The 25,912-nt window shown below is 33.7% G+C and overlaps 1 protein-coding gene across 3 annotated transcripts in view; it reads right to left on the minus strand.

Moving 5' to 3' along the window:
• Positions 1 to 25,912, minus strand: part of ODR4 (odr-4 GPCR localization factor homolog) — a 45,541-nt gene that overhangs the window by 17,004 nt on the left and 2,625 nt on the right. The window contains exons 1-11 of one of the 3 annotated variants that reach the window (XR_008382963.1): positions 24,832 to 24,952; positions 21,820 to 21,916; positions 19,655 to 19,750; positions 16,174 to 16,280; positions 14,811 to 14,847; positions 13,814 to 13,954; positions 12,023 to 12,118; positions 11,144 to 11,209; positions 7,200 to 7,328; positions 6,238 to 6,328; positions 1,181 to 1,366 (exon numbers count right to left, since the gene is read on the minus strand). Coding sequence is in view for 1 of the 3 variants with exons in the window: in XM_053604395.1 (XP_053460370.1) it covers positions 1,181 to 1,366; positions 6,238 to 6,328; positions 7,200 to 7,328; positions 11,144 to 11,209; positions 12,023 to 12,118; positions 13,814 to 13,954; positions 14,811 to 14,847; positions 16,174 to 16,280; positions 19,655 to 19,750; positions 21,820 to 21,954; positions 24,832 to 24,930 (1,183 nt within the window). In the remaining 2 variants the exon portion in view is untranslated. Of the gene's footprint in view, positions 1 to 1,180; positions 1,367 to 6,231; positions 6,329 to 7,199; positions 7,329 to 11,143; positions 11,210 to 12,022; positions 12,119 to 13,813; positions 13,955 to 14,810; positions 14,848 to 16,173; positions 16,281 to 19,654; positions 19,751 to 21,819; positions 21,955 to 24,831; positions 24,953 to 25,912 lie in introns of those variants that run through there. The other 2 variants (XR_008382962.1, XM_053604395.1) reach the window with 2 other exon arrangements.

The raw sequence follows: 25,912 nt of genomic DNA on the forward strand, positions 1-25,912 counted from the left end.
AATTTACAATAGTTTTGTTTTGTTTGCCTTTTAAACTTACTGGTCCAAGTCATGACGAATACTAATTTAGAGTTGTGAGAAAACTAGAACCTGGTGGTCTCCAAATGACATGAGACAATTTACTGACAGATTTGAAATTTCCCAATCAAATACTTACCTGATCACGATAATCTCAAGTGTACTATGAATCAAACACTACTTTCCTCCTGCAGGGGGTAGAAATTAGCTACACAAAAAGGGATAACTAAGAAATTAGAAAAAAGACTTAAAAAGACTGCTATATTCAATTTGATAAACACCCATATTCTAAGGTAACCTAAAATTTTTCTACTATGAAACAGTAAGTTTCAAGAATGATAGCTATTTACTCAACACTTTTTGATATTTACAAGTAATTATTATCATACATTTTAAAATGTTTTAGGAAGACTACCTTGTACTTACATGTTTATTTATAGACATGTTTTTATATCCTGCACTCATGAAAAACAAAAACAAAGCAAAGCAAAAAAACAAAACAGCCTTCTAAAGTCTACGGTCAAAGGTGAAAGTGATGGCTATTCAACTGGATAGTATCTGTGCTCTATAACAGTGGTTCTCAACTTTCCTAATGCCGCGAGCCTTTAATACAGTTCCTGTGGGTTGCGACCCATGGGTTAAGAACCACTGCTCTATAAAAATACCACTAATCTAATTTTTCAGAATTGCTCATTTCACTTTAGGTGTCCTAATTACATGAAGCAGATCTGAAAAGGCAAGTAAAATGGAGAAATTGTTTAATATACATAGTATTTTTAAAAGCTTTATGACATGATAGTTTACCAAATAATTAAGATAATGAGTTTGAGAAATTTTTTCTTTTATATTAACAGAAATACCTTAAGAAACTTCACGTTTTCACTTATTTAGGACAGAACTTGTTTTATGAAGATCTAATTGCTAAGTTTGAAAAAACCTGAAATCTTTTAAATTTTCAACAATTTTCCAGGAAAATACACACTTTTACATTTATACATGTAGAAAATAAAAGATAAGACTATTAAATGCCTCAGTTAACATTCTAAAGTGTCAAATAGAACTAGTTTTAAGAAAACTGAAAGGCATGCTGTTTAAATTAGACATCTCATAGGTAATCCTGGCTGTCGTCTGATCAGGTTCTTAAATAACATCATATAATTACCTGCATTTATTTCCTCTGCAATTTCCAAGTCTTCTATTTGAATCGTATGATCTAACATCTCTATAAAATGCTCTCTGATTTCTTCAGTTGACTCATCACCAAATTTATAATCAGATAACATTACAGTGGATCCAGGAATGGGGACGAAAACTCGATGAGGGAGGATGTGGAACTCTTTTTCTGAATCTAAAAGAAGGAATATTATTAATATTTAGATAGGTCTGTCACTGGAATAATATATTTTAGAAGTATATAAAAATATTTGCATAATAGGAATACAGTTTACAACGCCAATGTTTTTCATTTTCTAATAGATCTGGCATAAAATTGTTCATACTAAATTCTGCTTTGCAAGAGATCTGTAATACTACTCATATAAAATTTATAAACTTATCATTGCCTTCAATGTAAAGATGTTGATTATATTAATATATTCTTATATGACCCACTTGTCTATGACAACTAAGAACTTTATCCTTGTTCTCAGAAACTGTTGTCCTATGAGTTTGTTTTGATCTTAAAAGTGCTGTATATTTTATAGTCAATCTTTCCCTTCTTCAAATAAGTGGCCAACCTACACTGAGTATACTGGATATGACAACATACGTTTTTATACTAATCTCACTACTGACTTCATCCTTCTAGATATAGTTGCTCCCTATATCAAGCATGTTTAGGACATCAAGACATATTCTATGAACCAATCTCACCGCCAATCCCACCTTGCTTCCTTATCTTCCTTTTGCATCCTTAATGATACTAAGTTTTCTCTTATTTATTCATAATGCCTCTTTGTAAAAAGCCTTAAATCATTTTTTAAAAAAGAATCTGATACTAAATAAGTAATGAATAATTATGTTTCATTTTTCTTTGAATACTTACAAACCAAAACATATTATTTCCCCAATTTCTAACTAAAAGAGTCACTGGTCCACATACATTTTTATATAAAATTATATAAAAATATAATTATTTTTAATTCGACACTATGATTTTAATGACTTTCACAATGAAAGAGACTTTGTGTAAAGAAAGACTTCTTTCGACAACATATATACTAAAAGCTACTAAAAGAAAAACCAAGTAGAAAACTAAGGCTCATGTTGATTGTAAGGTACATTTCCTTAAGAAATAGTTATAACTTATATAATTAGGAGATGATGATGAACAAGGTCTTAAGTGTCATGGGGAATATTATTAACTACACTGCGCCTTCCAGATCCTGTACATTATCTTGTATATGTTACCTGGGAGAATAATTTTGCTCTTTGACCAGATTGCCTCCTAGCTGTAGAATTACATTACTGCAATTTGTACTGTGGCACCCACATTGTCCGGGCATTGCAATTAGGAACATATTATTGTATCTTGAACCAGTCACTATAATGTGTATGTGTAACTGACATGCAAAATTTTAAAATTATTTCACATTACATAAATTCTAAGTTTATCTGAAAAAAGAATAACATGCTATACAATCAAACGCTAAAGAACTGGTTGCAGCTGAGAGTGGTAGCTCATGCATATATTCCAGTGTTTGGGAGGCTGAAGTAGGAGAATCACTTGGGGCCAGGACTTTGAAAACACCTGAGGCAACATGGTCAGTCCCCATATTACAAAATAATAATAATAATGATTGATTTCAATGAATGTAAATTAATCATCAAAGAAAGAAAAAGCACTTAAAACTTTCAAACTGGCGATTAAATATCAAAATAAAACCAAGTTTTCTAGTTAGTTTGAGTTTAAAACTGAGAGGAAAACCTTTTTTGAAAAGACATATCTCAAAAATAATTCCAGAGAAGAATCCTTTAAGCTATTCCCATAGTAAAGCATCTAGGTTCAATATTATTTGAACAAGTTCAGAGGGAAAAAAAATTAAATTTAAGCCAATATAATAAGAATTAGGGTTCTGCCCACTAAAAATAGGATCCCTAGCTGGTATCAAAAGTATTATAGAAGCTTTTTTAGAACAGGAGATACCAGAGCTCAATGTTAAAGGACAACCAGACATCTGCAGAAAGGGATGAGAAGTGTCATCCAGAGAGTGGAATCATGGGAACAGACAAAGAGGATTACAAATGCTCTTAGAAGATAAGTGGTACGGATGGATACTGATGTAGGAATGGAAGAAGGTAAGAGATATCACAATTGGTGACCTAAATTTTCTCAATGTATCTATTGAAAGTTGGACAGGGTTGAATGAAGGTTTATAGAAAATAATGAAGAAGGCTTGGAATATGTCTTAAAGAGAATCAAAGAAAAAGGTCACAATAAGTAAAAAGATTAATTGGTGTTCTTATTTTTTTTACTGCCATTGATATATTAAGTTCTTTCATGTGGACGGAAAGAATTCAAAGACTGTTTACTTTAATGATTGGGAATGTAAAGTTAATACTTCCTTTGCCACTTTCTTATGTATGCAAAAACATTCTCATTCAGGTTAATTTTATGGCATACATTCTACATTTTAGCATATTATAATATCTACAAAATCATAGCAGTGTATAAGAAAAATGAGCTAAGTAAAATGAAGACAAATCTAAAAGCCATCAATTTGATGTATACACAATAGAACCTCCATAGTTGACCTCCTCCCTATATTGACCAGATCAAGTTGACGTAATTTTCATAAACCGGACATGCATCACATGCACTTATCAGTATAGGAGGCCTAGTTCCTTATGTTAACCCCTCTGTGTGTTTGTTCAGTCCCTTGGGTGGTCAAAATACAGAGGTTCAATTGCATATTCAACTTCAGAATTTATATTTATTTGTATTATAACACTTACAGTTTATTCTTTTATCTTGATATCTTAAGATAAACTAACATGCTGCTGGAGTAATCATCCTTTTACAAAAGTTTAAAATATATGTCATTAATTTATGTACATTAAATTTTTGTATGTCTTATATGTATGTGTGTATATATATGTATGCATACCTGTATGTGTGTGTGTATATATATATATGTATGTGTATATATATATGTGTGTGTGGATATATGTATATCCACATCTTGGATTAATTTACAATGCTGTATTTCCCAGAAATCAAAGCTAAAAAATTTTAAAGACAACTAACAAAGTAATTCTTCTCCTCCATAATTTCTATTTTAATAGCTTATCAGTTACTGAGTGCTTGACTTATACCAACATTACCTAATTTATTACCAGCCTCAAAAAAATAGCTATTATAATTCCTGTTTTACATATATGCACATAGATGCTTACAAAGGCTGAATCATTTCTCTGAGGGGACTCTGCTAGTGTAGAACAGACACAGAAGCCAAGACCTCCATTCTGTACTCTTTCCACCAAACTACACAATCTATTCTCTTCACACGGGTCCCAAGGCCACTTAATTACCAGTGAAAACTTTTTCACTTTTTAAAAACTAATAATTAGATAACATTAACTTCTAAATATGTCAAATTTAATGTATGAATAGTGTAAATGCTATTAGAAGTCATTACTTTTACTAACTGGACATTAGAAATTTCAAAATACTAACTGAACATAAGGCCAGAACAGTCAAATAAAATTATTTTTAAAAAGTATTCTTAAATGGAAAGACTATGCTGTGTTTGATAAGGCAGATCTTTAATGTTAATGGTAGACAGACCCCTAATCCCCTGAAAATCCTAAAATTCACAATTCCACTTAACACATGCTGAACTCAGGAAGTGAACTAATGATTTATACCATAAGAGTTACCATACTTAAAAATCAAGCAGAAAAATAAAGTCATACCAACATGAGGCCACTAGACTGACTAACTATGTAAACAGGTCCCACATATATCCCTTGTAAAAATCTCTATCCAATTGCTGCATGTAAGATTGAAATTCATGTCTTAGCAAAATTATACATTATTAGTAAATGGAACTTGAGGGTAATTTGTGAATTATGGGAAGAACAAATGTTAAATTTGACAATCCCAAGAATATGGCATATGAAGAATATAAAAAAAGATTATGATTAGTTCATCAAACCTAATATACTGGATATCAGCAGAAATAAAAGAAGTTAGTTATATAGAGGAGCTATGCTTTTTTACTATAGACCAAAAATACTACCTGAGTAAACTAAGATGTCTGTTTCCATTATGTACATATCAAGTCATATCTAAATAGTAAAATGGTGAAATAAGGGTATAGCTTCAAAAAGCATATTCAATATTTTGCTTTTATTTTTGGGTAAAAATATTATTTTTAATGCAAATTATTGAGATGGTATAAACTTATGCAAAAAATAGGATAGTTATCAAAGAGTAAGACACCATAACTTAGCCTTTTTTAAACCCAAAAATGTCTGCTAGAGTAACAGCTGAAGAAATATATAAACTAATGTAGTTAAAATAAACAGTATTCATTAAAGAATCCATTATATAGTACTTGAGACTAATGAATATCATTTCAATTATAGATAAACCCTTGAAAAAACTCATGGATATTAACAAAAATTATTGGCTTTAAAATGGCAACACAGTCTACCCATTCTGGCAGAGGAAGGTTCATTCAGAACTAATTTTAAGAAATTCTCCAGCCAGGTGTGGTTGCTCACACCTATAAACCTAGCATTTTGGGAGCCTGAGGTGGGAGGATCACTTGAGCCTAGAATTTGAAACCAGCCTGAGCACCACAGTGAGACCTCATCTCTACAAAAAAACACAAAACTTAGCTGGGCACAATGGCACATGCCTGTACTCCCAGGTACTTAGGAGGCTTAGGCAGAAGTACTCCTCGAGCCCAAGAGTTTGTGGTTGCAGTGAACTATGATGACTCAACTGCACTCTAGCCTGGGTGACAGAATCAGACCTTGCCTCAAAAAAGAAAAAAAATCCTCCCTGAAATTGTTCTATGTTGACAGATTTGCCATTATAAATGTTCAAAAAAACTATTCCAGGTAGCAATTGAAAAATTTTCACTCAATTATAAATGTAAAAGATGACACTTATCAAAGATAAGTAGGCAGCCATAAAAGATAACGCATTTTGATGTCCTACTATTATATAATTGAATACATGGAAAAAAAGCACTTATTTTATACTCATAACTTTTTTTTCTGGAATTTCATTCAAAAGCAGATCCTCAAATAGTATTTCACAACGATCAGCAACTGTGTTTAATATATCCCTCTTCATTGCCTACAGGGGAAAAACATGCAAAAATAGAGAAGAAATAAATATATTTTAGATTTACATTAATTATAAAAAACCTACATAATTTGCTTTCTACTATAATCATGATTTCAGATACATGATTATAGTATCTGAAATACTCATGATTATAGTATCTGAAATACTCTCATCCACTAACTAACTGATACATCATTCCACTTTTTTAACTTCCCTTTATTCGACATGTTTATTAACACATTTATAGTTTAAAGGCAAATTTGCCTAAACCTTACCTAAATAATAAATTAAAACCAAATAAGTAAATAAAATATTTCATCTAAACAAACAATGCCAGTGTTACAAATTAGGAAATGTGTATCTATGATATAAATGCCTGGCATTGCTTTTTAAATTTTAAATACCTAAAAATTCTTCCTATAATACTTTTCCTGTTATTTGAAAAATTAAATTTCCCTCAGAAGAAATGATTCCAAAAGTACTACTATGATACAACTGTGGAGCACTTAACCTATGATTATCATTTTTTAAAAAGGTATATAAAAAGATATTGTATATATGACAATATTAGAACTAATTACATGATAAATTTGGAATAGCCAAAAGAGTGGGCCTCATCTATTAAAATTAAATTAATAATTATGAAACTAAGACTAAAAAATGATAAAATTTTAGATTTTTGAACATTTATATTAACATGTTTTCATTTTATTTATTTATTTTTTATTTTTTTAATTAATTTATTTTTATTGTTAAATCATAGCTGTGTACATTACTGCAATCAAGCGGTACAATGTGCGGGTTTCATATACAATCTGAAATACTCTCATCAAACTGTAACATGTTTCCATTTTAATATACCAGTTATTCCTTTTTGTACCTGCACAGCATCTTTAACCTTGGGCTTATTGCTGTGAATATAAGCTCTGCATTTCACAGCTCCCTTAAGGTTCACAAAACCACTGCATATCTGGACTATGGCTGTGGATCTGTGGTCTGAATTCAGGAGCTGAAAGACAAAATCTGTTTAAGTTCCAGTAGTCGTAATTATTAACTACAAGAAATATTTAAATACTATATAAACCACTTTATGGAGAGAGAGGAATTTTTGACTGAATCAAGTATTTGAAAGTATTCTGCATAAATTATTCATAGGCTTTCATATTTCTCTTCAAAAGTTATATACGATTTTCGGAGCACTCTGAAGGCATACTGAAATTAAAACAAAAACTACATCTAATTTTTTTCTAACATGACCATCTACAAAAAAATCAATATTCATTTAATATATTCACTAAAAATGTATGCAGATTACTCAGGTAAGTACTGTGACGGTGAAAAGATGCACAGAGAAGGCACTATGTACAGTGTAGTAGGAGATAGAAGATATGTACAAAAAAATACAAAGTGGGATGTGGTAAATATGGTAAAATTACAGGCACTTCACAGACATGCAGTTACTTATATACTTTCAACTCATAACTTCATAGAATGAAAGCAATGCTGTGCTTCAGAGCAAAAACAAACATATCAATTATGCCGGACATGAGAAAACGATGTTAGTGGTAGCGAGCAGTCGCTTTATCTTGCAGGTCCATCTCCTTTAGTCTATGGACTATTAGTTAGCTCCTGCTTGGTTTTCAGGTGCTTTGCAGACGTTTTTCACCTCATCATCTTAATAAAAGCCAAAATAAGGAGAACACTGAAACACTGAAGTGTAATAAATAGAGGATCCCTAATGCAAAAATCCGAAATGCTCCAAAGTCTGAACGTATTCAGTATCGACATGATGCTCAAAGGAAATGTTCACTGGAGCATATTAGATTTTGCATTTTCAGATGAGAAATGCTCAAGTGGTAAATATTCTCAAATCTTACAAAATCAAAAAAAGCCTGAAACCAAAAGCACTTCTGGCCTAAATGTTGCAAATTGGTTAGACTAAAACTGTACTAAAGGCCTATAATCTCAATGGAAACAAAAATTGTGATTAAAAAAATTTCTTTTCATGGATATAAGAAAATAATTTACGTTCTACTATGAACACTTGGAATAAATCATTCAACAATAGGATTAATTCTGAGGAACAAAAATCAAATCACTTTACATTACATTTTACAGTTTGTGAAAAGTGCGATGCGTCTATGTGCCTATGTAATTAGGTATTAAAAAAAGAAAAATGGTGAAGAAAAGAAACAGAACTAGAATACATAGCTACTGAAAAAGCATGATTAGTCAACACTAATGTAATTCAGGCAATGCCTAATATAATTAGGCAAAACTTTAAAATTCTGAGTTTTTAAAAAGAATTTAAACTTAAGCATGGTCAAGGAAAAACCCTGTCACAGACTAAATAGTTTCAAAGATCCTGTATCCATTCAAAATTGGCCATCATCAGATCAAGCAGCAGCATGAAAATGCAGATACTGTACTTGGAATAAGCTTCCTGTGACACATGTAGATTCCACTGACACCTCAAGAAGGTTGCAAGTGGAGAAGAAGTAATAAGCTTCCCTCATCCACTCCATCAACTTAGACGAAACCACTCTATTTTGAAAACTAATGCCCTGTTTTGCATATTTAATATATAATTTACACCTTTCATAACATATACTCATTCATAACATACATGTATATTACATATGTATTAACTAAGGTAATGTTTCCCCAAATAGACTAAACTATTAAAGATGGGAGATGTCACATCACAGACATGCAGTTACTTATATACTTTCAACTCGTAACTTCCATAGAATGAAAGTAATGCTGTGCTTCAGCGCAAGAACAAACGTATCAATTATGCCGGACATCAGAAAATGATGTTAGTGGTTGTGAGCAGCTGCTTTATCTTGCACTTCCATCCTCTCTAGTCTCAGGACACACACACAGACACAGACACAGGAGAAGAGTTTTTAAGGATATAAGGACTGATTCATTCCTTTATGGTAGAAATGTAGCTGAGTTTTAAAAACAAACTTCACTTGGTTACCTAGACTTAGGAATGAATTAGGTTATAAATAGCCTTCAGAATGTAACTGGTTCATAAGTAAAGGAACTTCAAGGGTAATGATATGGCATTCTGGAAGAGCAAAGATCCATCTGGTTATGATGACGAAATGAAACCTTAGATAAATAGTGGCATTTGGGTTAAATCTTAATGCACACATAGGATTTTGACAGTTGGGTTAAGGGAAAAGACAGTACTGGCAAGACATGTTCAGGAAATTTACAGAATTTTAAAGGCATAGCAAGCACGCATCTAGAGTAAAATATAAGAACAAAAATGTATGCTGAGACTATGAAGAACCTTCATCTAACTAACTGATACAGAGCAACTACAACATACTGAGCAAGGACAGTAACACAATCAGTGTGTGATTGTGTGTGTGTGATGTACACACTCAATAAATAATGTTTTAAAAAACATTATACATGAATGATTGCAGACTGTAATTCAGAAAGGATAATTTGTACATAAAATAAGAGGAGAAAAATGGAGAATATTCCAACAGATATGCAAAGTTTTAAGGGTTTTCAGAGAAACAATCACTTTTGATAAGAATGCAGAGAGACCAGTTAAGAGTTACCTGTGCCAGTCTAGGTAAAACAATACTATTGTAAGGCTAATGGCAGTGGGACCGCAAGAAAAATGAGAGATAAGTTTAACACTATAGTGAAACGAGTACTTGCTGACTACTTACATACTGGGCACGTCAAAATTTCTGGTTGGGTTGACAAGTGAAACCACAAGTACACATTATACTATATGAAATTAAATAATTATCACAACAAACAAGCTTGCATGACATTATCTTCCACTCTTCTATCTATATTCCCACACTCTATACATCTCCCAACTGCAATTTTATAACTAACATAACATTAACCAAACTGTTGAATGAACTAAGATGTAAGCACCTAACTAACTAGCAAAGGTGGAAAAACAGCCAGTCTTAAAACAAAGGAAATTTCTAAAATCAAAACAAAGGTAGAAAATAAGAGACTAAAACACTTCCAAAGTATAAAAAAAGTTTGAGAATTCACATTGAGTGGCGTAAGTACAGTAACAACTTTAATGTTCTATCGCTAAACACAGAGAAAAAGAAGAAATTAAAACATCCTCAAATGCCAAATGGTCTTTAATTCTGTTTTATTCGGTTAAGAAAATCCAAGTCCTGGTAGTATTTCCTTTTCAAAGCCCAGTACAATGTTAACTTTAAACATTTTACGGATATGCTTTTTATACTCTTGACTGTTAATTAGGAGAATTTTGAGCAGGTTTAAAATCAAAGGCATGTATACTTTTATAAATAATTTTTTCTTTAAGATATCCAACTTTAAATTTTCAAAGAAATGTGTAATTTAAACAACCAAACAGAAATATAAAAGTTACTATTAATACTTTGTAATTTTTCTCAAAGTAGATGAGGTACAAATCTATTTCGAATTAAATATATGACAACTCTTTGAACATCTTGTACATACATCATTTGCTTCTAAGTTGTTAAGAACTGCAACTTTACTCATAAAACCTATAACCAAAATTAATTATATATGTGAGCATACATGTGTGTATATATGTATATATTTTAAATTGCTATCTACTTGATGTTAACCGTTTACTAGTCCTTAAGGCAAAAGACACATAGGCTCTATTAAATTTGTTTCTTGTGAATAATTTTCTTACAACTAGACATTTTATACAGTCTAATTCATCTCTAAAAGTCTTTTATATTCTTTAATTGTAAGCATTAAAAACAGAAACAATTTCATTATGGTTATTCTAGGATAAAGAATTTAAAATAAAGTGCATTTTAAAATACTTACCAACTTTAACACTCTGACATCAAAACAATGACCAGTAGTTTGAGTATTTCCTCTAGAAGATTTTTTCTGGAAAAAACACCAAAGTCAAAAAGCCAGACAGTTGAGATTATAAGCAAAATATGAAAGACAATTTAGAAACTATCCTATATATACTAAATAACATAAGAGGAAAAACAAGTCTTATTACATATTTTAATTTAGGTTTTTATATAATTTTACTTTATATATTTTGCATTGATCAATGTGTACTCTTAGAAGCCATTAATTCCCTACTTCCAATCCTCTAAAGCAAGGATTGCAAACTATTGCCTCTGGGCCAAATATCCATTGTCACCTGTCTCTGTAAATGAAGTTTTACACAAGCATGATCATTCGTTTACATATCATCAGTGGCTGCTTTCATGCTATAATAGTGGAGATGAATAGTTGTAACAAAGACAGTATGGCCTGCCAAGTCTAAAACATTTACTAGTTGGCTATTTACAAAAAAATCTGCTGACCCCTACTCTAAAAAGAGAGATCACCAAAGTTCCTCTTCTTTACGTTAAAGCTGTTTTGGAAGCCCTCATGGACACTTTTTAAGAAAATGGGCATAGTCTTTAAACAGCTGTCAGGGCAAGACATGTGGCCTTTAGTGACAATAACCAGTCTACAGTTTGAAGATTAGGGAGAATTCAGATGGCTCTTTACTCCAGGTTAAGCATATCAGCAATAATCTCCTCCCATCATTTTCTGAGAAAAATATGTACCCTTTACTTAAAAAAATCTTAGAAATGAGTAGATGAAACGTGTTTTCATGAAAGTGAGGACTAAGATAAGTCATCTTTACTTTTCCCTTAAGCACAAATAATTTCATAAGATAGTTTTCTCTGAACTCACCTGTCCTTGTAATAGGTCACAATCTTCTTCTTTAACTTGTCCATTAATCAAATAAACACTGTTTTCTATTTGCTTGGCCCAGCGTGTAAGTCCTTTCTAAACACAACAAGAAGTTTTTCAGATATAATGCCATCACAATTAAAATCCCTTGTCTCTAATTTTTTCTACCTAATACACTAAAATATTAAAATCCGTGAGTCAAAATAATGCAATATTTAAAAGTCTCATAAAAAAGTATTACCCTCAATTTTTGGTACCTTATCGATATTTTGAAACATTTTTTTCTGATCACTGTACAAAACTAACATTTATATCACAAATTCAGAAGGCATATTAACTATTTGTCCCCAGTCAAATAAAATTCAATATTGCTCATTATCTTAAAAAAAAAAAAAACTGACAAAAAAGAGCCTCAAATGAACAATATAAAGCAGTCTTAAAGAGGAAAAAATCTTCATCTTTTTATTTTTATTTATTTATTTTTGTTTGTTTGTTTTGAGATAGGATTTCACTCTGTTGCCTGGGCTACACTGCATGGCATCACCAACCCCAAACCCCTCAAGGAATCCTCCTGCCTCAGACTCCTGAGTAGCTGGGCTCACCATAAGTGACTAATTTTTCTATCTTTTGTAAACAGGTTCTCAGTATGGTGCACCGGCTTATCTCAAACTCCTGGGCTCAAGAAATCTCCTACCGTGGGCTACCAAAGTGCTAGGAGTACACGTGTAAACCACTGTGTTTGGACTCTATTTTTCTTCTTCAGTATGAAAAAAAGGAAGAAAAAATGAGTCACATAAATTAAAGAATGAGATAGAAATACAAAAAAGGGCTAGACATGGTGGCTCACAGCTACTAGCATTTTGGGAGGCTGAGGTGGTAAGATCACTTGAGGTCAAGATTTCTAGACCAGCCAGGGTAAGTTAGGTAGACCCTGTTCACAAAAACTAAAAAAATTAGTTGGGTGTGGTGGTATTCACCTATAGGGTCTCCCCTTCATGGAAGACTAAAACAGGAGGACTGCTTGAGCCTAGGAATTTGAGGTTACAGAGATTTATCATCAGGCCACTACACCTCAGCCTGGGCAACAGAGCAAGACTCTGTGTATGTGTGTGGGGGTGGGGGGGGGAGCGGTAAGAAATACAGAAAAGGACTAGAAAAGGGAAAACAAAACAACTAAGAACAAACAGAAATCTAGAAGTCTAAACTTAATTACAACTTAAAAGGCCCAGGAACAATGGCTCAGAAGTTCAAGACCATCCTGAGAAAAAGAAAGACTCTGTCTCTACAAAAAATAGAAAAATTAGCCAGGTTGGTGACACACGCCTATAGTCCTAGCTATTTAGGAGGCTGAGGCAGAAGAATTGCTTGAGCCTGGGAATCTGAGATTGCAGTGAGCTATGATGGTGCCACTGCACTAAGTAGCCCAGGCGATGGAGTAAGACATTGTCTCAAAAATAAAAGAAAAAGTTACATTTTACATATGTTAAAAATATTCACTATGTTACATATGTTTACATAAGTTAAAAATATGCACTATAATGTGAATATATGGGTATTATGATATGGTTCCACCTCTAAAAAAATTTCTAATCTGGCTGGGGTAATATGTAACTCACTCATATAATATTATTGTAAGTAGAATATAATTTTTGAGGATTATAAACTAAATGACACAAAGATTTCTTTAATTAAAAATTAATGTCAGGAAAAAATAAATGACACAGAAAATCAGAATGAAATTAAGATTGTTCATTTAGCAATCATGAAAGAAAACTCATTTTTCCCCGATACCTTTGTATTTTTCTCCAAAGTATAGCTGACAGAAGTAGTAGAAAGTGGGATGTGAATATTAATGTGAATTGTACACTCTAAAGAAAGCCACGAAGTTGACAATCCATTTTGATACTTCCAATCTGCTGGTCTTGCTGAACTCTAGCAGTAGAGAGGGAAAAAAATAAAGTATGATGTGATTCAGGTAAAACACAAGGATGAGTAAAACATCATAAAGTATATAACCTAATAACGCGTACAAGCTGATACCCAACATATTTGGCCAATTTCTTGATCAGAGGGCTATAGCTTAGGAGTTTATAAAAAAATAAAGCATGCATTAAGTTTAGTAATCTTTAATACACCTAGGCAACCCTCCTTCACCTTCCAGTGGTAGGTACAAAAAGGAAAAGAAGGGGATCCATGATTAGAATTCTGAAAAGTCCTTTGGTCTTCTTTCATTGATAGCTTATTCTTTCATTAATAGTTATCACATCTGAAGAACATGATGTGGAACAAATAATCACTGAGTGGCTAGTAGGTGCCAGACATTTTTCTTTCTGAAAAATGAGCCCATCCTTGCTAACAATACGGCAAAGCTACTTCCTCCTTGAGCTACTCACTCCTTGAGGCCATCCTTGCTAACAATACTGCAAAGCTACTTCCTCACTTTGCTTTTAAACACATTAGTAAAATGCTAGTCTGGATACTGAGTGTAAACAGTTTGTTTACTAGGCACTACAGCTAGAGTGCAGTGATTTTTACCCTCAGCTTCTCAAACATAACACTAAATACATAAACAAGGTAGGAGGAGCTTAACAGAGAAATTTCAACAATTACAAAAAGTTTTCCTGGCCTATAATAAAATTGCTAATATTTTAAAATAAAAATTATAGTTGGCTGTGGACATCAGTAGGAAGTGATGGCAATGAAAATAATGAAAACCAAATATAAAGTTGAATCGTAGTTTAAAAATAGTTAGCAACACAAAAATCTTTAAAAGAGTAATTTTTCTTACCTTTGGATCATGGACATCATAAGTTCGACAAAATATCCTTTACTAATTAAGGATAGAAATGACCAAAAAAGAATTCTTGAAAATTGAAAGAATATAAACCACCAACAAATTATAATTAAAAAATGTATGCATATACAAGATTTTATAAAAACCATATTTTATATACTTAGACCTAAATATAGGTTTGTATACATGTATGTATGTGTACACATACACATACAAAGCTGATCACAGTACTTTTTTTTTTTTTTTTTTTGGTTTTTGGCCGGGGCTAGGTTTGAACCTGCCACCTCCGGCATATGGGACCGGCGCCCTACTCCTTGAGCCACAGGCACCGCCCCACAGTACTTTTAATTCTTGAAAACTATAAATAAATCCTGCTCATCACAATGAATAGAATGAAAGCCCCTGTGAAATTTATCTCAAATACACTTCCTCCATAATAACATGAACATTGTTTTAGATGGGGCCAAGTCTCAGAATGTCCACTGATTTCAAAGCTTATAAATGAAACTTTCTAGTTAAATACCAAAGAAGTTAAAGCTGAGCTTCTGCAGAAATGGTCATTTTTTACATTCTGTCTTCTGGAAGCCCTAATTTATTAGGCCCTTTGGATTGCATCACTCCTTGATGAGCCTGCCCCTTGCTTGGAGACCCCTTACTCTGGCAAGGTGCAGAGGAGAGAAGAAGCCAAGGAGGCCCTACTACTGGCTTTTAGTGCCATGTTATCCTGGCCAGAGATATAAGAATTTCTTGAGTGTCCTACACTATCCAGTTCAGCACATCTATGCTCTGAATTGCACATTTTCTCTATAGGAATTCGAGGTGAAAACTTTAACATAATAAAAATATTAATTTGCCTAAGGTGTCAGCCACACATTTATCTTTCTCTAGGGCAGTGGTACTCAACCTCCCTAATGCTATGACCCTTTAATACAGTTTCTCATGAAAATAATTTTATGGTTGGGGGTCACCACAACATGAGGAACTGTATTAAAGGGTCACAGCACTAGGAAGGTTGAGAACCACTGCTCCAGAGGATCTATTGTGCTTGGATATACAGAATGGATAACTGATAAAAAAAATTCAGAATCCTGAGTTCTTGCTATCCCTCTCAAACTCTATATAACCCTGGAGCATGATTTAACCCTTATTGCTATTATCACTGGCAGCTCTAATCATGTTTTTCTACATAAAACCATATGAAACTATGCCTATTTTCAAAACAATGATTAAAATAAGGGGTGGAAAAAAACTTGTAAGAACATTATCTAGGAACCATATACTTTTTTTTTTTTGTAGAGACAGAGTCTCACTGTACCAACCATATACTTTTAAACATAAACACCTAAATAAAGGATACTTTTTTGTAGAAGAGCAAATGTGAAGTGTCACTCGTTCTGAAACCTCTTCCTCTGTGAAATTCCACAGTCTCCTTCTACTCAGAGACTTTTCCACAGCAAATATTAGCTGAAAGAAAAACACACATCAATGAAATGCAAAATGAAAGAAAAAAAAAAAACATAGAAAAAGGCAATTATAATGTCCCTAAACTCCCCTGGAGCTTTAAAATTCCATGATTCTATCATTTTTCTTGTTAGTTTGTTTTATTATTGCTTTTTTGGGACAAGGTCTTACTATGTTACCCAAGCTGGTTTTGAACTTCTAGGCTCAAGTGATCCTGTTGCCTCAGCTTCTTGTGTGGCTGAGACTACCTACATGCACATACCATAAAGCCTGGCTATATATATATGTATTTTTTAATTTCTTAGAATCAGAATTTTGTTATGTTGCCCAGGCTGTAGGACAGTGGCTATTCATAGGCCAAGTACAGTACACTGCGACCTGAAACCTCTGGGTTCAAGTTATCCTCTTGCCTCAGCCTCCAGAGTAGATAGGACTACAGGTGCCCACTACCACAAGTTTTTCTTTTCTTCAAAATAAAAACTGAAACTCACCATTAACCATTTTAGATTCCAGTTTTAGGTTTTAGATAGAAAAGTGTAATTCAATGTTAATGATTAACTGATATGAAAAATTAATTTGGGGTAATTAACATTTACATGAAATATAGACTAGACTATTTTAGTTACAATAATAAATGATTTCAACTACAAAAATGGAATGTGTTACCCATTTAGTATTTCCTATTTAAATATCACAAATGACTTAAAACATAAACTATAGTAATAACATAATTTAAAAGTAAAAAAATCACAATAGCGACATAAATTACGTCAAAAATGAGAATTTTAAAAAATGCATTCTTGACATAAGGGATGTTATACATTTGGCTCTAAGCTTTCTAACAACAATGCACAGAGAGAAATCTAATCTGTTACCTAATTCACATGATCCATAAGCTAAAAATAAGTAATTGATAAGAAAAGGCACAGCTTTCTTGAGGGTAACTTAAAAAGAAATTTCCTCCACAACATTATGGGTATAACAAACAACATTCTAAACAATAATTCTTACAGGTGACTTTGGCAAGTTTTATGAAGTTATTTCTTATAGTATCTCTTAATGTTAGCCCATGCAAAGTTGGATCACTGAAACAATTTCGGCATTTCTAAAGTTTTAATTGCTTCTTAGACAAAAAAGCAAAAGGAAGGACACTCTGACTGCATCTCTGTAGCACTGACCTCACATTCACCCCAGTGAATTCAGATCCAACCCCCAAAGGATACATAACCAATGCTAATATTAAATACACACTGATTTAGATTAAACTGCAAAATGCCAAAGAGGATAAAAAACTGTCAAAGAGGTCAATTTATTTAAAAAACCGACAGAAGACTGAACAACTTGCCAGGGGGAAGAACATCTTCATTTTATTGTCTTACTCCCTCAGGTGCAAATATCAAAGGATTGAGGGTGGGACATCTGACAGAAGTTATAAAACTAGAAGAATCTGTAGTATCTGGGGTTCTTAGCTGCATACTTTTTACCCAAAAAAGGTTCTGGGGGGATTCTGTGGGGTTTTACTATTCTCAAATTATGAGACCCATTTACTTTCCTAGGATATGAAATACTCATTTGAAAGCTAATTTGGATCTCAAGTACTAAAAGAGATGAAAGCAGGCTCCACAGAGTTTGCCTTTGGTTTGAGTTGAAGTGAAAATAGCTTGAGGACCTTTGTATGAACTTTTAGACTATGTTAACTCCTGGGAAACCAGCCCCAAACTTCACAGTAGTTCTTTCCCAGTGCTTGGTGGACACGGGAGAATGAAGGAAAATGAAAAGACAGACGTAGATTTTAAGTTTTAAAAACAGCATGGGCAGAGGGATCTTTGCTTCTTATTGTGAGGCCTCAGCAAAGACAAAAACCCCAGACAAGCTGTAACTTTATTTCATATGGCTCATAGAGGAAGGCCAAAATCTTTATGTCATAACTCTTGTTGGGCTTGCCCTCCCCAATTAAACTATGTCTTAAACTAGCTACTTTAATCAAAATGATTCACTTCTTACTTACCTCATTCTAAATTATGATTCTAACACAAACAGACATGGGACATGGAAGACAGTCCTAGAGCAGGATGTCAAAGAAGAGCCCGACAGTGTAACCTGGCTTATTTACCCTCAATGAATCCCCAACAATAAAAAAAAAAAAAAAAAAAGAAGAGCCCGATTAGGCCATGCACACAAATCTCAGGAGTGATTAAACCCCTGGGAAACCTTATGCTCAGAAGGACTGACACTTCTGACGACACCAATGTGACAGAAGAAAGGAGATATTTTTCTCCTTGGCTAGTCCAGACTAACTCTTGCTCTCTTTAATGAAGTTTAAACATTCTGCATTCCTTAACTCTCCCATAGCACTTACTCTTCCTGAGAGGGCAGCCCTGCCCAGCCAGGGTGAGGGGGTGGGTGGGAGCCTTGTCTGCTCAGTGACCTCACAGCACAGCTGAGTCTTACTGGGAGAGGGATGAAGTTTCAGTGAGACAGCCTCTGGAGTCTTAAAAGGGCTTGGCCTTTGGCAGTGCATTTTGCACCAGGCTTTGGGTTTCTCTGATCCACTTCCCTCCTGCCTCCTGTCTCTCTGTTCCCTTTTGTCCACCATCTGCAATCATTTTCTTAATTCAATTCCTAACCTACGTACAACTAACAATTGAATGTTGGTTTTAAGTTTATGAAATCATTATTACTAGCAATGCAAGCACATCAAGATATGACTCTTCCCTTAAGTACCTATATGTACATCCGCAGTTAACCAATTCTCTGACATAGCAATAAAGCAAAAAACACAGGGTTTCAGGATAGATACTCTCTGTACAAGAATAAAAAATAAATATTTGATTGTTGTTTCTTTATGTTTTACTCCCAAGAACTTAAGAGAGTGGAACAAAAGATGAAGAATCTCAGTACCTATTAATTTTACATGATAGCAATCATTTTATACTAAATGTAAGATTTAGCAGAATACTGCAATTGCACAAGAAAAACTGTCAAAGCATTATAACTTGTTTCATAATAGTAAGAAATAATCTTTAAAAGAAAGACAGCTCCGATTGAAAATATACATATTTAGGGCGGCGCCTGTGGCTCAAGGAGTAGGGCGCCGGTCCATATGCCGGAGGTGGCGGGTTCAAACCCAGCCCTGGCCAAAAACCACACACACACACACACACACACACACACACACACACACAAAAAGAAAATATACATATTTACATTTATTACACTCAAGCTTTCTAAGCAATTGGGTATAAAAAGCTATGTTAACATAATCCCAACAAGAAGAATATGGAACACAAACCTAAATATGCCTAGGATTACTGTATATACTCATAATCAATAAAAGTAATATGTATCTCTGATCTTATTAAACATATCAGACTTACTCTGCGCAGGGCATTTTGAAAATCATTTGCTAGTTCTAGAGTAGTAACAATAAATACTCCAAGAACCAAAAGTCCCCCTGGTAGCATTCGGGATACCTAAAAATAGAAATACAGCATTAGATAATAAAAGCATTTGGCATCATATGTGTTCTTTACTGTTTGAGAAACTAAATATCTTCCTAGAACGTCCTTAGCTTACCTTATAACTACTTTATAAATAAATGCACCTGCTCACACAGCACCGTATGTGAGGGAGTTTTTAGCCAGTAAACAAATAACTTTAATGGAACACTCTCCCTTCTCACCTTATCTGGCCTCCAATGACTTTTTTCTTTACCCCCAAATAAAGGAAATACTGAAAGGAAGACATTTTGATGACATTCAGGACATCTAGGATAGTTTGATGATAGCTTTGATAGCATTCCAGAAAAGAGTTCAAAAATTGCTTTGAATGGTGGACTATGCACTGGCCTCAGTGCATAGCTTCCCAAGGGGAGTACTTCGAAGGTAACTGTACTGATATTCAGCAATGAAGTATGGAGCACTTTTTCTAAGATGAGTTCACAAACTTAATTGTCCAATTGTGTACATGTCTATGAGTACATACATCGAAACATACTTGTGTATTTAAAAGGTTTAAAGTAGATTGAAGAAAGAAATATTTCTATCTTACTGTAACATTCTTTACTAGATGATATAATTCATTCAATAAAGTTAAGAAAGTGGGTTAATTTATCATTCCCTCTTGCCCACCCTAAATTTGTTTCCTTCTTGTATAACAGCAACATCATCCTCCTAGACATCCAGGCTAAAATTCTCAGCCATCTTTAGATACTCTTTCCCTATACTCTTCAATCCTAATCAACCTGATCACTAAATCTTTTGATTATAGCTCTTTCTCCAAAATGATCTGGCAATGAAGTTCTAGCCCAATGTATTAGTTTTATTCATGAATTCCTTTATCTAGTATTTTGGAGTTCCCGTTATAAACCATGGAAATCCTAAGTGCTAGGCACTTAGGAAATTGCTATAAATAAAAAAGAAGTGACTCTTGAGCTCACAAAGTTCAGAGTCTAGCTAGGTTAGGCTCACTTCATCATCTCTTGAACCACTATTGTAATTATACATTTTCTGTTTTGTCTCCAGTCTGCCTATTCTCCATTTACACTGTACCAACATATCAAAGTTATTTTCTAAATTAATGGCAAATTAATCCCTTCTAAAAATAAGAAGTTCTGGAAGTCTACCATGGAGGTAGGACTGCATTCAAAAACTACCCATAAACTGGTTTCTCCCTGTCATATTATCTAATTACATTCTTCTACACAGCCCACATGCCAGCAATATCCGATTGCTTGCTATTTCCTACCATCTTTTACTTTCGTGTCTTTGTGTCATTTATCTACACTGTTCTTGGATACCACATGTTCCCTAACTATTTCTACTGGCAAAGTCCTACTCATCCTTCAAGTTCAGAGCCTTCTGTGAAGTTATTTTAAATCTAACCATTGGCAGTTATCCCATCCCGCCTATATTCCTATAACACTTTTCTACTTTATTTCTATTATACTTGCTATTGGTAATAATGTCTTTCTCTTTGGTTAAAAATGTAAACTCTCTGAGGACATTTTAAAATGAATTTAATCATCTATTTATTCTCTTGGTGTCTAGCATTAGTCCTTGAAACAATCAGACCATCAACTATATTGTCAATGATCAGTATTATTTTAGAGTAAAATAAAATGGAAGTAAGCTAAATGACCATAAACAGGGATAGGTTAAAAAATTTCATAATGTAATGCAATGAACAAATGTTAACAATGGTAAACCATAGCATTTAAGAGGAAAGGCTTTCAGTTTACACTGCCTGGGTTCAAATCCCAGTTCTACCACTTAACTTCTATGTAATCTTGGGTGGGTAATTTGATTTCAAGTAAGAAAATACTTTTTAAAAACTAGACATAGGTGAATCAACAAAGAGAAATATTAATATAATCATGGATAAAACAGAATACTACTTTTGATATACTCTATAAGTTTTGGATTTTCAAAATGAGTACTCTGAAATCCTAGTGTAGTACCCTGAGAACAAAGTGCTATTTTATTATTTTGTTGTTAGTGAAATAAACAGAAACTTAATTATATGAAGAGACAAATAAGACGACCTGGTTGGCATGTTCTGTGGTCCATTCTTCATCCAAATCATCCAACTTAGCTTTGGAATGTTTGAGGTTCTCATTTTCTTCCACTTTGGGTGGTGTTCTAGTGGCAAGAATCACATAATCCTTTTGTGAAGAACACTTCAAAAACAAATTATAAAAGCTTATTAGAGTAATATCTGATTGAGGAATCAGATGTCTTAGCTTTTCTTTTTTTTTTTTAAGACAGAGTTTCATTTTGTCACCCTCAGTAGAATGCTGTCACATCAGAGCTCACAGCAACCTCCATCTCTTGGGCTTAAGTGATTCTCTTGCCTCAGCCTCGCAAGTAGCTGGGACTACAGGCGCCCCCAACAATGCCCAGCTTTTTTGTTGTTGTTGCAGTTGTCAGTGCAGTTTTAGCTGGCCAGGGCCAGGTTCGAACCTGCTACCCCTGGTATATGAGGTCAGTGCCCTACCCACTGAGCCATAGGCACAGCGCTGTCTTAGCTTTTCTAACATGCAAAAACTGAGTAATATTAGTAGCAGGTTAAACTGTTAATACCCATATTATAATAGCATGTGCAGGGAAACGAATTTCTAAGGACAGCCTCACATTTCCTTTACATGTTGTTTACTCTTTAATATATTTAATATGAGCTTCTTATTTATTTGGAAATCCCAAATGTGAATCACATAGTGGTCCTTAAAAATGGTTTACTGGATGAAAAAATGAACTGCATTAACTAAAAGGTATATGCTTAGTCAATTTTATAGTTATTATATTTATTTTCTAAATAATTTGAATAGATTAGATGCTTAGCAAATATAAAATATCAGTAAAATAAAGCAACAAGTGACATTATGTATCTTACTTTAACTGAAAAGATGATAGCAAGGAGCTTGCACATATGTGTCCACCAAATAACAAAAAGAATTTTGGGACACATAATTTGAAGTGATACCAGATTCTATGTTCTTCAATTTTAATAGCAGTTAAATGGTAATCAAGATCTAAATTTAATGGAGATCTGCATTTAAATTTAGGGAACATTTAAAAGCTCAGTTTCACCCTAGTGAAAGTTTCTTACGCAAAGAAGGAAAATGAGCTGATAATGCAAGGTAGCATGGTGTCATCCTCATACATGACCTAAAACTCTCGTCAATCGCATCATCTTAAGACAAAAAATAAAGCAAGAGTAATTATTACTATAAAAGTTATTTCCAGAAAGTTACATTCAAATGTATACACAGAAAAAGAAGGTAGAAAAAAGACAGATGCTGATTAAGAAGAGTTCTCTTTTTCCACAAAATATGTAATTTTGAAAAGATAAAGAAACTGACACAGATAAAGTTAATTATGCAATTTGAGTAGGAAACAAGCAAGCTTGAGGGGAAGGAAAAAAGGTGATGTACTCTAGAATAAAAAGGATGAAAAAGCAGGTAGAATGATGAAGGAAATGATAAGATACATGAAAACACTGGAAGGAAGGCCCTAAATTTGAGAGACTTATTTGTAAGATGGTGGTTTTGTTGAGCTCTGAAAACAGGGTATCTCTAAAAAATAGCCTACATCCATCCAGCGAGACCAGTTTGGGAGAGGGTCTCTATCCCTGGCCTTTTTATCTCTACTGATCACATCTTTCTCTTACTCTTCTTTTCTTAAATTTTCAAAATGAAGGAAAGAATTTTAAATAAAAAGTTCCTAGCAAAAAGAGACCTAAATTAGATGCAAAGTAACCTGAATCTAAAGTTCACATTGTTGCCAATACAGGCAATCTGGCTGTCTAATGCGAGGTCTCACAGGGAGGCAGTACCAGGGTGAACAATGTAGTTTTGCCCTCTATCTTGAAAGCTAAGAAATCTGATTCGAAAATTCTGATAATGAACCTGTCTCCCAGGACTAGATGGCCATTAAATAAACTCATTCTGAATGATGCAGAAACCTAGGTCATGCGGGACTCTGAATGCGAGTCCTCTGTGCAGGGCATTCTTGATAAGCAGATAACACAGAGCATTAAGTTACAAAAGAAAGTAGCTTGGGAATATGAATAGATTCATAAAAAGTGAAGTTAATTATGCAATTTGAAGATTCTAAGACATAAGGCAAAGATACTCAGAATGAAAATAGTCACAGTAAGAGCTTTATTTGCTACCAGGCCTCAAAGTCAAGTCATGGGGCCATGTGGGCCACAGTACACTTCCTTTAGCATTTGGATGGATGTTGCCAGTTTGCATATGAGACTCTTCTTCTTTTTGGGGCCGTGGGGGGCAGGGAGCTTTGTACTGCTGACCAGTCCTTCCTGCCAATTATCATGTTCTTCTTTCTATTATAATAAATCAATGGCTGCTTATGCTTTTTTCCCCAAGTATCCAAATTTCTGTTCCATTTTATGTTGACTATAAGGAAAATAGAAATTTGTGTAATTTCAAAAATTCTCCTAATCCCTTTCCCTCCCCTCTTAATGAGCCAACTTTAAAAAACAAAATTAATTAAGATGGGTACTGTAGCATCTAACAAAAATATGACCATTCCTGTCACAAGTCTAAAATAAGACAAGACAAACTACAATGAGAATAAAATTAACCAACGCTTCTCTGATAAAGAATTAGATAACTGGGAATTAATGAAGATTAGAAGAGAATACAAAATACTTTGGGAAGACAGTAAAATGTTAATAATTTGATCAATAAATTAGTTTAATTCTGGAATCTCTACATTATAAATTATTATATGATCAAAGGAACACATTATTCTGGCTTGAGCAAACCTGGGCTAGGTTTGTCCTACCTCTCCACACATTGCTTCAATAGTGCACTTTAAATTTACTTTTGAGTTTATTGTTAAATAGCAGACTTTAACTTTAAATAAACAGGTAATTTGTTTTATCAATAAATACAGAAAAAGGTGGCGCCTGTGGCTCAGAGGAGTAGGCCCCATATGCCGGAGGTGGCGGGTTCAAACCCAGCCCCGGCCAAAACTGCAAAAAATAAAAAATAAAATGAAATAAAAAGAAATACAGAATAAAAGATACATACCTGTCCTATTAAAAGGCCAGAGACAAATGCCTTTCCTTGGAGATTGATGTTTGAAAGATACTGGCCGACAGTCTCTTCGACAATGTAGGTTCTTCCCATTATAGAGAACTAATTCGATCTCCTAAATTACAAAAAAAAAAAAATTGGCATTTTAAAATATAATTTGCAATATTTTTATCATACTAAGAGAAGTGGTACTGTGCTGATACTACCCCATGCCTTACAGTGATTGCTTATTATTCTTTTTTGCAAAGTTTAAATGTAGTTATAGAATTCTCTTCAACTACCAATCAACCACAGTTGACAAAAGAGATTAAACTTATTTCTCATATCTGGTATAAGGGAAAGGACACTAAACTCAAAGTCGTTGACACATGTGATTTATTATTATAGATCTACTCCTTTAGTTGCATTAGATAATCTAATGCTAAGCCTCAGTATTATCATGCCAAAATCGAAAAGATGACTTTCTGAATAGTTCATTAAGGAGAAGAATCAATTTCTTTACTCAGTAAGTATATAACGAAGAACTATTATTTACTAGAAATTATTCCAGGTGAGATAACACAAAGATTAGTAACATTTGATGTTTCCCTTAAAGAACACATAATACAGTAAGAATTGTGTATATAGATAAACAGCAATGCAATCATGACATTTATATGGCTTCTGCTTTGTCTAAGACATTATTCCAAGTACTTTACATGTAATATTTAACAATCACAAAAACTCGATGAGGTAGATATGACTATCATATGTGCTGCTGAAGTAAGCACAAATAATCTTTTTTTTGAGACAGAGACTCAAGCTGTCGCCCTGGGTAGAGTGCTGAGGCATCAGAGCTCACAGCAACCTCCAACTCCTGGGCTCAAGCAATTCTACTACCTCCGCCTCCCAAGTAGCTGGGACTACAGACACCTGCCACAACGCCTGGCTATTTTTTGGTTATAGCCATCATTGTAGTTTGGCAGGCCCAGGCTGGATTTGAACCCGCCAGCTCAGGTGTATGTGGCTGGTGCCTTAGCTGCTTGAGCCACGGGAGTCACAGGCGCCAAGCTGTATGATTATTATAATCTTCATT

The sequence above is a fragment of the Nycticebus coucang genome, chromosome 10 (genome assembly GCF_027406575.1).
Source record: "Nycticebus coucang isolate mNycCou1 chromosome 10, mNycCou1.pri, whole genome shotgun sequence".
Taxonomy (NCBI): Eukaryota; Metazoa; Chordata; class Mammalia; order Primates; family Lorisidae; genus Nycticebus; species Nycticebus coucang.